Source organism: Arachis hypogaea, chromosome 7, assembly GCF_003086295.3.
Source record: "Arachis hypogaea cultivar Tifrunner chromosome 7, arahy.Tifrunner.gnm2.J5K5, whole genome shotgun sequence".
NCBI classification, from domain to species: domain Eukaryota; kingdom Viridiplantae; phylum Streptophyta; class Magnoliopsida; order Fabales; family Fabaceae; genus Arachis; species Arachis hypogaea.
In genome coordinates this window covers 17321569-17334744 of record NC_092042.1, presented here as the reverse complement: position 1 = coordinate 17334744, position 13176 = coordinate 17321569, and the positions used below count along the sequence as shown (strand labels likewise).

Below are 13176 nucleotides of genomic sequence, written 5' to 3'. Positions count from 1 at the left end.
ACTGATAATGATTTTGTGTTCTTTGCTAGAAGACTTAAGAGGATGAGGAGGCAAAAATGAAAGAAAAAATAGTATTTTTCAAGGAACTTTAAAAGAGATCAAAGTAAGGTTATTTGTCACTATTGTAGAGAATTTGGCCATTACCCAATGTGACTGCCCGCAAAAGAAGAATAAGGAAAGCAACAAAAAGGAGATGAAGAAGATTCTTATGACATAATGGGAGGATCTCAAAAATGGTACTCAGGATGAAGATTCTAACCATGAAATCCAGAATTATCTCATAGTTGATCTGTAACACCTTACCACACAGAGTTTTATGTTTAAGTCATAAAACAGAGGTGGCGAGGTATTACGACCTCTAAAATAAAATTTAGTACGTATAGTATTGCAAAAATGTTCATAACTAGGAGCCTTTGAAGAAAAGTGGGTAAATCAAGACCGATGAATCAAAAGCGCAACACTCTGATCGATAACGTAAACGAACAGTTAGAGATTAAGCTAAAGCGAAGGGATATACAAAAGAGTGCCAAAATACATATATCAAGACTCGGGACTCGGCTTATGAAGATAACTGGTCCGAGCATACAGTATACATACATAAATACATATATATATATATATATATATATATATATATATATATATATATATATATATATATATATATATATAGTAAGGGAATCCCAAAAGAACCCAACAGACGAAAATACAAACCTGTTTCTCCAAAATAATAGGAGTCAATACAATATATATATATATATACACATACAGTGGAGAATATGAGTATTTAAACAAATATATAATGATCAAAATAAAAACCCAAAAGCTAAGGATCTCCGCCAAAAGGAAGTTTCCAGCATGCCTCAGCGAAGAGCCTCACGTCCTGCATCTGAAAACCACAAAATCCGCATGGGTGAGAATCGGAGGTTCTCAGCATGGTAACAGTGCCCAAATATCTAACATGTAATGTCCTGGAAAAGTCGAAGGCAATCCTAGAACTTCCAATCTATAATCAAAGCGTATAAACATAACTAAACCATAACAAATGTAAATAGGCGACTAACTTAAAGATCTTCGGTCTAACTATATATCCCCTTTCTAAATCCTGCAAACCTCCCAACCGCCAACAGTAATGGAAAAGCAAACACAAGTATATCAAGCAAAGAATGCACAAGTAGGAAGCAGATAAGGCAATTAGGCAATTAGCAAGTAATAATGCAATCAATTAGGTATTCCAAACAAATCACATATAATGCGTATGATGCATGTCTGTCCTAATGGCTGATGAGTCTCATCTGTCGGTTATAAAGCCAACCCGACAAGTCTTAGTAGCTAACCATTGGACTGTCCCTCTGTCATGCATCCCCAACTCGAGTTATCCACAAACATAGTTATAATTCATATCCAACACCCTCACTGGTGTATATTCACGGGGGCGAGCTCATCCGGAACTTTCATAGTGTCTGGCCACACTTACGACATAGGGTCAGCAGTAGGGCTGGCAATACATACCCTACCCGCGGGGTACCCTATCCGGCCCAACCCGTTCGGGTAGGGTAGGCTATCCGACCCACTGCGGGTAGGGTAGAGTGCGGTCTGGGTAGGCCTGCGGGTAGTGTAGGGTACGGGTTTAGGATGTACCCTACCCTACCCTACCCGCACCCCCATATATAACATGTTTTTAAAAATTTATATGCATAGTGAAGGAGGTGAGAGTTGAACCCTCAACCTCCTTCATGTGTAGCAATTAACCACTAAACTAGTTACTTACTTTGATAATATATTGCATTTGTATATTTATGAAATTACCATAAAATAAAAATTAAACAAAAATAAAAATCATATATATAATTCAAGATTCAGAAATCACTCATTAGAAACCCTAAGACTAAGTGGGAGGCTGGTACTCTGGTAGCGCCGTTTCTTCCCAAGTTTCTTCCCAAGCCATAAGCCTCAGACCTCAGTACTCTATTGCCCCAACTCTCCCTCCTTGTTCCTCGTTCCTCCATTGCCACCACTCTTCTTCCTCCTCTGTGCTCTCCTCGCAATGCCGCTGATTCGTGACCTTCTCTCCTCTCTACGCTACTGCTTTGTTTTCTTCTTGGTATGTACTTTGCATTTGAATCTGTGAAAATTAGGACTTTACTAGTGGTGAATAATAAGTTTTTCATGCTAGAGTTTGATTAGATGATGTGATTGGTAGCTGTAGGGAAGTAGCTATACCAAAAATAAGAGAGAAAAAAAAAAGAAAAACCAAGTTCATGTAATTATTCGGTCCTACTATTACAGTTTATGCAATATCCATGTGTATATATATGCCTTTGCATTACACCATAATTATCTGTATTATTTAGTTTTATTCAATGCTTGTTGTGCCCAACTAGCTTAGTGTTGTTTTCTTGGAATGTAAATGCTTAAATTGATCAAATTTGTTGCTTTAGATTTACAGTTGATGTGAATGCAATATATATTGGAAAATTGTATTCTTAAATATTATACTAAAAAAGATTTAATTTTACGATGAGAAAAAAATAAGGCCCTCAAATAAGTTGGAGTCGGAACTTGGCAAAATTTTTCAATATGAAGTCAGGTCATAAAAGAAATTTCCAATTTTTATAAAAGGATATTGTTTTTTTAAGGACAGAAACTTGTAATTGAAAGAAAGAGCGAAAGTGGACTAGATAAATGGTAAATTTAGTTTGATAAATTTTATGTATAAAAATTGGATTCCTAAGTTTTTTATGTATAAATGATTTTTCTGAATCTTAATAATTTTTCAGCATGCTTGAATTTTTAATTCCTGCTTCTACCGCGAAAGCAGGACAACGCAAACAAAGGGGGGTAGCGCTGCCCACCTAACAGAAGGCGCGAAAGAAAAGCGAGCCGGGAATTCGGCATCATATCGGTTAGCTGAGCCGGCCTCAAGGAAGAACTTTGATCTTGCCTTTTTCCTACTTTCGAATTTTCGCCACTAGGTACTTCAAAAATGAAAGGGGTCTTCCTCCTCAAGTCGGTTATCCGTATCGGTGAAATGACTATATCCTTAACACATACACTTCGGTAGAGTTTTCCAACGCGAAATAGGCTAGCGCGGATCCCTCTCTCCAATTATTTATTTTACTATTGTGTAGGTAATAATGGATAGTACCAATATAGATGTAGTGGCTCAAGAACAACAAGAAGAAACTCCTATTGAAGAAACTGCTAATTTTGTTCCAGACGAGTCTGCCTCAGGTGAAAATAGCAACAAATCTTTATTGAAAAGTGTTTATTGGCAATACTTTAGTAGATATAAAGAGGGAAAAGAGTGGAAGGAAAAGTGCAACCATTGTAAGTCTGTTCTTGGTGCCAATCCAAGGAATGAGAGTACGAATTTGAAGAAACATGTGCTCCATTATTGTAAGAGAATAAAATTAGCAAATTCAAGATAATCAACAATTACCGAATCTCTTCAAAGACATGGAAAGAATAGTTCAGATTCTTTTATATTGATGCATCTCACACAAGAAAATTGATTGCCAAGTCCATTTGTATGCATGAGTATCCTTTGTCATATGTGGATCATGTTGCAACAAGAGAAGTGTTTGCTTCAATGCAACCAACGTTTAAGATGCCAAGCCGAAACACAATCAAGAAGGATATCTTGGAAATATACGAAGTGGAGAAGCTTAACATAAACAAGATGATGGATGTAAATGATAGTCGAGTGGCTATTACAACTGACATGTGGACTTCCAACCAGAAAAAAGGATACATGCTTGTTACAGCACACTACATTGATAATTCATGGAATTTACAAATGCGGGTATTTAGGTAATACCTTAAACTTTGCTTCTAGTATAAGATATGCTTTCTAATGCTTGATGTACTTGTGATTTTTTTTATCTGATATATTTATAATAATTTTCAACTTTACTTATGTTCCTGCTCCTCATTCAAGTGAAGTTCTCTCTAATGCATTAATGAAAGTTTTGTTGGAGTGGAACTTAGATAGAAAATTATCAACTATTACATTGGATAATTGTTCTACAAATGATACTATGATTGATGTATTGTTGGGATGTCTAGACTCAAATTATTTATTGTTAGGGGGTAAGTTATTGCATATGCGTTGCTGTGCTCATATTTTAAACCTAATTTTGAAGGATGGTTTCAATTTAGTTAAAGAAAGTATGGAGAAAATTCGTAATAGTGTGGTGTATTAGACTTCAACTCGTAAAAGACATGAAACTTTTGTGAGTTAGTGTAGTAAGTCAGGTGTTTCCTTTACCAAAAAATTATCTCTTGATTGTATAACTAGATGGAATTCCACTTATGTGATGTTAGAAACTACATGGTTGTACAGAGATGTCTTTGCTCGACTAAAACAAAAAGACTCCAATTATAAAAATGTGCCAAGTAATGAGGAATGGAAACTTGCAAAAGAAATTTGTGCTAAATTAAAACTTTTTTATGATGTGACTCAATTATTTTCTGGAACTCAAGTTCCAACTACCAACATTTACTTCAATAAAGTATGTGAGATACATGTTGGATTGGAAAAATGGGTTGTTTCTCCTAACCCAGTTATTAGTAGCATGGCATGTATGATGAAGAAAAAGTTTGATAAGTATTGGGAAGACATTCATGGCATTATGGGTGTTGCTGTAATTCTAGATCCTAGGTATAAGCTTGATGGGCTTGAATATAAGTTTGCTAGGGTATGTGAAGATTCTAATGAATGCACAAGGAAAGTTGAGAGAATCAAACAGGCATATTATGAGTTACTTCATGAATATCAAAAGAATACATCTAATTCAAGCAATATGTATGTGGAATCTACACAAGAGCTTAGGGTTAATGCAGGTGAATATGATGATGTTGGTTATCAATTGTATATTAGACAAAAGAAGAAGGAAAAAGGTTCATTTGTGAAGACGGAATTCGATCACTATGTGGAGAAAGATGTTCATCCTTTAACTCCTGATTTTGATATATTAGCTTGGTGGAAGGTAAATGGAGTTAGGTTTCCAACTCTTCAGAAAATTGCAAGAGACATATTTGCCATTCCTGTGTCTACTGTTGCTTCTGAGTCTTCTTTTAGCACAAGTGGCCGTATAATTGCTACTCATCGTGGTAGTCTTCATGAAGATACGGTAGAAGCTCTTATGTGCAATCAAAATTAGTTGTGGGTAGAATATTATAAAAGAGGTTATTTATGTTTTCAAATTTTTTAATTTGTTTAGAAATTATAATTATGTTAAAATTATATATAATAAAATTGTTGTATTTGATTTTTAGGTGAAAAACCTAATTATCAAACTGCTAATGAAGATGATGATGCATTTTCTAAACTGACGGAAGAATAATGTCGCAAGAACTTGGAATTAAAAGAAATATTTGAAGACATTTATCTTTGTTTATGTCATTTTAATTTTATTAAGAACTTGATAATTATGCTATTTGTAATTTTATGTTGGATTTGTTTAGGACTTTATTGTTTTTAATTTTAATTTAAACTTAGTTTTTTATTTTATTAATATAACAATATGTATGTTTGTAATTTTATGTTGAATTTCTTTAAGATTTTATTGTCTTTTATTTTAATTTGAATTTAGTTGTTTATTTTTTTATTTTATTAATATGTATGAAATTTAGAATGATTGAGTTTTATATTTATTTTTAAAAAATTGATATTTCTGCGGATAGGGTAGGGTAGGGTAGGGTAGGGTAGGGTTTGTAATTTAGGGTGCGGGTAGGGTACGGGTTTAGAGATTCTCAACCCGCGGTAGGGTAGGGTAGAGTTTTATTGAGATTTTCTACCCGCGGGTAAGGTTAGGGTAGGGTCCAAACCCTACCCTATCCTACCCATTGCCAGCCCTAGTCAGCAGAGTATCGAGTCTCCACCTGGAGCACGTGGTAGCTAGCCACTGCTTTCACCCAGAAAAACTCGTATCTCAGATAGGTGGAGTGCAAACAATCATAATATCAACAATTCAATTCAGCATATATGCATTTAATCACAGCCATACAGTAATATTCATCTCAGCCATCTGGCTTTCAACTCATAATTCATAATCAGCCTTAATCATCATCACATATAGCCCTCCGTCTCATATCACCCTCAGCCATTCGACTCACATCATACACAACACTCCACCATCCTCCTTAACAACTCATCTCATCATCATTAATCATAACTCTTCATATTATTCCCTTTCTTCACCTACAAGCCACCCTCTCCCCTAGTTACTCTCATTCACTAGGCATTCTATACCAATTTAAGACTTAAGGGGCAAAATTAGGGGTTTATAAGTGGGAAATGACATTTCGGAAGATTACAAGCTTGTTGGGAATGTGAAAGTCTTGAAAGCAATAGCTTTAGAAAATGACTGAGTCGCGTGCGTACGCACAGGGGTGTGCGTGCGCACGCCCAGAAGTATTTTTTAAACGTGTGCGTACGCACAGGTCTGTGCGTACACACAGAAAGCAAAATCTTCAGGGTGGGGCACGCGCACAATGTGTGCTAGCGCCACCACCAGTGTGCCATTCCCAACCTGTGCGTGCGCACAGGCCTGTGCGTGCGCACAGGCCTGTGCGTGCGCACAGGCCTGTGCGTGCGCACAGGCCTGTGCGTACGCACAGCTCGCAATCCTTCGTTGGTGGTGCGTTTGCACAAGGCGTGCTAGCGCTCCCATCAGTAGCCATGTCCTCACGTGTGCGTACGCACAAGGCTGTGCGTGCGTACAGGTGCAATTTCCCGCGGGGTGTGCGTGCGCACACAAACCAGAAATCATAAATTCTGCAGAAGCTACAGAATTCATATTTTTGGCTCGAACTTCTAACGATCATATCTCCTTTCACAAAATTCATATTTCAACCAAATTTAAACCATTTTAAAGCTTATGAAATTATCTTTCAAATGACATAAAAATCATCAAATTTCAAAAACAATAGCTCAAGATATGATCCGTTAAAGTTCATCAAAATTCCATTTTTACCAAAACTCATAAACTCCCCATTTCAAAACTTACTCTTACCAGTCCATACCAAATTAACCCAAAACTCAACCATTCCAATTATCAATCATTTCCAAACCTCTGTCAATCATCAATCCCCAATTCCATCATATTTAGCTAATTCTCAGTTTAACAAGTTTCATTTCACAATCAACATTTCACATCTCAATCTCCAACAAATATTCAACTTATCAATCTCCTTATCTACATATATACACACATCAATATTACACTTCTATCATGCTCATCAACAAGAGCCTTAGCCCATATCATCAACCAAGCATATTAATCCACATCACATGCCATATTTCATGCTTCACCAACCAATACAACCACACACAATCATATACACCATCATTCATACATATCTAATTCAATCCAAATTACTCAACAACTACATCAACATTCCAAAGCCCTATCCTAGGGTCACTAGCCTACGTTTTCACGCCACATTACATTTTTGATACAGGAAACCGAAACCATATATTGGCCGATTCCCGTTCCACCCGGAACACCTCTAATTTCCACTCTTTCTCACTTTTCAAGGTCTAAAAGCTTCCAAGATTAGATTTTCAGCTTGTATATCACCATCAAGCTCTCAAAATCTCCATCAACTTCAATCCATTCACATATATACCTTGCAACACACATAATTTACATCCAACCATACAAATTCAATATCTAATCATAACAACTCAATCATTTAACTTAGGGTTGAGTTACTTACCAAGCCCAAAGATCAAAAGAGGCAAGAACAAGTCTTCCCTTCAAGTTAATTTGAGCCTACAACATGCAAACTCAAAAATCTCAACACTTTATCCACAAATTGTCGAAAATGAGAGCTGAAAATTCGAATAAGATTCTGTGACTTACCTTAAGATTGCTTGTGTGAGTTTTGTAGAGCTCGACGCTGCGGTCTGCGTGGCCATAAACGGTGCGTCAATCGGAACTCCGGATCAAAAGTTATCAACAATGGAAAATTAAGATGAATATGAGCAAGGATTTCATGCTCTTCCTTCCTCCCCCAAGTGTTTTCAGCGTGTGTGTTAATAATGGGGGAGAAGAAGGGTTGTGCCCTTCATTTAATTGGGCATTGGGCTGAACCAAGGGCCCAATACGGGTTCGGTTGGTCCGGTTTGGCCCGTTCGGCCCAATCTTGGGCCGATTTCTTTAAAATTGGTGTCAAAATTCTCGTTTTAAAAAATTCTTTATCATATTAAACCATAAAAACCTTATTTTTCACTTTCTAGAATATATTTTAATTTATGGGTTAATTAGGCATAAATTAACTGAATTTTACATGATCAAATTGATTATAATGAAGTAGATTATACTAACTGCTAATTGATCAATTACATATTATTATTGATGACTTAACAGAAAATTTAGTAAATATTTTTAAAAAAAAATAGCAAATGTTAAAAAGAAAATAAAGTCTTGAAATTTGAGAATGCCAGTTCAAGGAGCGATTAAGCAAAGTCAAATTCTCTAGTGTTTTAAAACAAGAAAATGAGCCTTTGAAAATTAAAATAAAAGATTTAAAAATAAGAAATCCAGCCATTACTACAAGTGATGTTCTTGCTAAAAATGAAAAATTACAAGAGAGAATTAAGAATTTAAACATCGATTTAGCAAAATTTGTTTAAGGTTCTAAAAATTTGGACAAAATTCTTGCTAATCAAAGGTCTCTTTGCATAAAATCTGGTCTTGGTTCTGTGGAGAAAGAAAAATCAGTTTTAAAAAATGATGTTGAAGTCTCCTCTTCGAAAACCAAAAGGACCGAACTAATTTTCTATAAAAATCAAATGGTCATTTCTTTTAAAAATAAGAATCTTCCTTTCAACTCTAAAATTCCAATGAGAAGTAACACTTGTTCCAATTGCAATTGAGCTTAATACTCTTCTTCTCAATGCTTTATTTACAAAAAAAAAAATAGATAATCATATTTATAATTTTTTGTGATTATAATAATGTTATTGGACAATAAAAAAAAATTAACATCAAAGGATATAAAATAGTTTGGATACCTAAAATTTTTTGAAAGTTTTGTAGCTTTGTCTTGCATCCAATAGGAGTAAAGACATGTGGTATCTTCATAATTGATACTCAAGGCATATGATCATAAAATCTATATTCTTCATCAAGTTAAAAAAATATTGTGACTTTTGAAGATGATAATAAAGAAAAAATTATAGTCATTGAAAAAATTGATAAGTACTTTTCATCTTGCATTGACAAGGTATTCCTTATTAAAGGATTAACAAATAACTTCATTAGCATAAGTCAATTACGTGGCAATAGTTATATGATAATCTTTAGAAAAATTGAATGCAAACTGATTAATGAAATTTCTAATTTTATTTTGATCATAGCCAAAAGGTAAGACAATATTTATGGTTAACTTTAAATGGCCTAAAAAGTCAAATATAAAATACTTTTTTTATTAATTCTAAAAAATAAATTTGGCATAAGAAGTTAGGACATGTAAGCATGTTTCAAATCTCTAAACTAGTTAAAAGAAATTTAGTGAGAGATCTTCTTAATATCAAGTTTAACAAAAATATCACTTATGATGCTTATCAAATGGGCAAATAAACTAAAATCTCTTTTAAATATAAGAAAGACATCTCCACTAAACGTCCTTTAAAATTTTGCATATTGATCTCTTTTGACCAACTAAAACTCAGTCTTAGAGGTAAAAATTTTGGCATGGTTATAGTAGATGACTATTCTAGATATAGTTGGGTAATTTTTATTGCTCATAAAAGTAATGCTTTTCAAACTTTTCAAATATTCACCAAAAAAGTTCAAAATAAAAAATATTTAAAAATTATTTCTATAAAAAGTGATCATGAAAAAAGTTTGAAAACTATCTTTCTGAATTTTTTGTGATAAGAATAACATTACATATAATTGTTCTTGTCTAATACTTTAATAAAATGATTTAGTGAAAAGAAAGAATAGAAGCCTTCAAAAAATCGTTAAAACTATATTATGTGAAAGTGACCATTCCATATTTTCTTTGGGCTAAGGTAGTGAACATTGCGTGTTATTTTTTTAACTGAACCATTATTCGTAAGTTTTTAAAGAAAATATTTTATGAACTATGGAAAGGAACCCGTCCTAATCTGAATTATTTTCACATCTTTGGATGTAAATGTTTTATTTTGAATCGAAAAAAATCTTAAAAAGTTTGATCTAAAAAGCTATAAAAGGATATTTATTGGTTATTTCATAACTAACTGAGCCTATAGAATTTATCTTAAAGACTCCAAAACTGCTGAAGAATATTTTGTGAGACTAATACTATTTCTAGTGTTCCTATAGATAATATTACAAATAACACAAAGGATGAAAATAACTCTAGACACGGTGTAATCCTTGAAATGCAATTAGATTAGCAGATGTTGATGCAAATAAAAATTCTAGAGAAAAAATAGAATTATCTCTTATTTCTGTAGGAGATACTTCGATTGTAAAATATCCAAAAATTGCAGAATCAGTATCTGAACCTGATCCAACTACTTCAAAACTTAGAGAATAAAAATTCTTGTAGAATTATCCTAATTAATTCATCATAGGTGATTTGTCACAAGACATTACAACAAGATCATCTGCAAGAAGATTAGAATCAAGCAATTTTGTCTTTATATCAATAATTAAATGTCAAAATATTAATTTTTTTTTCAATAATAAAATAAAAAAAATTCATATTTACCCAAACATGATTTTTGGACTTTAATTCTCAAAATACAATTTTTTTGGCATTTAAGCAAGTTCGTCGGACCCCGGTGGACTCTATAAAAATTAGCAAGTTCGCCTAGCCCAGCGAACTCTATAAATTTTATAGGTTCGCCTAACCCCCGGCGAACTCCACTCAAGTTTTTTGAAAAACGCACTTTTAATCTATATCATTGTCTAGAAAATAGTATATAGATCTACAAACAGTATATAGGAATACACAAAAATATAAAGACAACAAGCATGACTTTTTCAATGATTTTTTTAATTATAAATTAAAAAAAATAAGTCATATTTAACAATGACAACCATTGTTATCGTCTCTAAAAATACATAGATACAGCGGAATAAGCCATATTTAACAAGAATTTTTTAATTATAAATTAAAATAAAATAACTATTTCCCAAAAATAACAAGGATTGTTATCCTATGTACTTTTGTGTACTCTTAGGCAGTGTTTGTTTGATATCCATGTCCATCAAAGACACAAACACGATAGTACATGTTCAGTGTTTGTTTTGTAAGACATAAATATAAGAAGGACACGGTTACACATACTTACACACTAGAGACATATGATTTGTGTCTTCTCAAAATGGTGAGACATGGATCCTTTTATGTGGACACAAATTATAATAATTTTTTGGACAATATCACCCTTAATAAATTTATAAAATTCCTGAATCTGCCCTCCTTTCTACGTCATTCCCTTCCCTCCCAGTTCAGTTCATCACTCTCAGGTCTTCCTTCTTCTATCTCTCCTTCTTCTATATCAAGATCTTTTATTGTTGTAGTCGTCGCCAACGCTGTCACCGTCACCGACACCGTCATGACCTTTTTCTTCTTTTTCTCTTCTTCATCTTTGTCTATATCTTTTTCGCCCTTCTCTGCCATTGTTGCCTCTGCAACAAAAATCACTGCAGCCTCCTCTACATACTATCGTGCATTGATGTCTATACTAGCATGAATTGATGTTTCCATTGTACATGCAGCTAGTTTAGCAACTTGTCTTTCTTCCTTTTTCTTGTTGGAGATTGTTATCAATTTATTTGGAATTTGTTTGTTAAAAAAAGGAAATTTGATTTATTTGAACTCTTGTCTTGTTTTTTTTAAGATGTAAAGTGATATTAGATTAATACACATTATGATCTTGTATTATGTTATTTTATTGAATTATTTAATTAGTCTAATAGTTATAAATTGCAGCAGTGAAATGGTAGTGATGACAGGAAAAAAATGGTGATAGTGGTGTTTTTTTATAAGGATAATATTGACATTTGTAATTTAATGTCATGTCTTATGTGTAGTTGCCGAACAAAAAAAAATTTTGTGTATTATTGTGTCTATGTCTTCAATATTTATGTTCTTGTGTCTATGTCTCAACCCATATATGAACCAAATACAGCCTATGTACTCTAGAAACGATGATAATGATTATCATTGTTAACTTTTCAATCTGATATATTTGAAGTGGATTATTTTTGGGAAATAATTATTTTTTTAATTTATAATTAAAATTTTTTTGGTTAAATATGGCTTATTCTAGTGTGTCTATGTATTTTTAGAGACGATAATAATGGTTGCCATTGTTAAATATGATTGATTTTTTAATTTATAATTAATTTTTTTTTGTTAAATATGGCTTATTTCATTGTACCTATGTAATTTTAGAGACGATAACAATAGTTTCCATTGTTAAATATGGCTTATTTTTTAAATTTATAATTTAAAAAATTCTTGAAGAAGCCATGCTTGTTGTCTGTGTATTTTTGTGTACTCATGTATACTGTTTGTAGATCTATATACTATTTTCTAGACAATGATATGGATTAAAAGTACGTGTTTCAAAAAATTTGACTGGAGTTCGCCGCGGTTAGGCAAACTCTATAAAATTTATAGAGTTCTTCGGGAGTTAGGCGAACTTGCCAATTTTTATAGAGTTCGTTGGGGTCTGGCGAACTTGTTTAAATGCAAAAAAAAATTGTATTTTGAGAATTAAAGTCCAAAAATCATGTTTGAGAAAATACAGATTTTTTATTTTATTATTGAAAAAATCTTTAAAAAGGTTCTTGAAAATCCATCTTAAGTTAAAGTTATGAAAGGTGAGCTAAAGATATTCAAAAAGAATAAGGTCTGGACTTTTGTTCATGATTCAAATAGCAAGATTGTCACTAGAACCAAATGGGTATCTAAAAACAAATTTGGAAAAGATGATAAGATTGTGAGAAATAAAGCAAGGTTCGCTTGTTGCACAAGAATATGATCAAGAAGAAGGATTAGACTTTGATGAATCATTTAACCCAATTGCTCAAATGAAGGCAATAAAGTTGCTGCTTGCTTATATTGTGTTTCAAGTATTTAAGCTATACCAAATAGACATAAAGTGTGTTTTTCTTAATGTTTTAATAGATAGGAATCGGAAGTATATGTGATTCA

The 13176-nt window shown here is 33.1% G+C and overlaps 1 protein-coding gene across 1 annotated transcript; it reads left to right on the top strand.

Moving 5' to 3' along the window:
* The first annotated feature begins 3137 nt into the window (after positions 1-3137).
* On the top strand, positions 3138-5165 carry LOC140174303 (zinc finger BED domain-containing protein RICESLEEPER 3-like). Its single transcript, XM_072198730.1, has 3 exons — positions 3138-3234; positions 3582-3813; positions 4346-5165. Exons 1-3 carry the CDS (start codon positions 3138-3140, stop codon positions 5163-5165), a joined length of 1149 nt encoding a protein of 382 aa, XP_072054831.1.
* The last annotated feature ends 8011 nt before the right edge of the window (positions 5166-13176 follow it).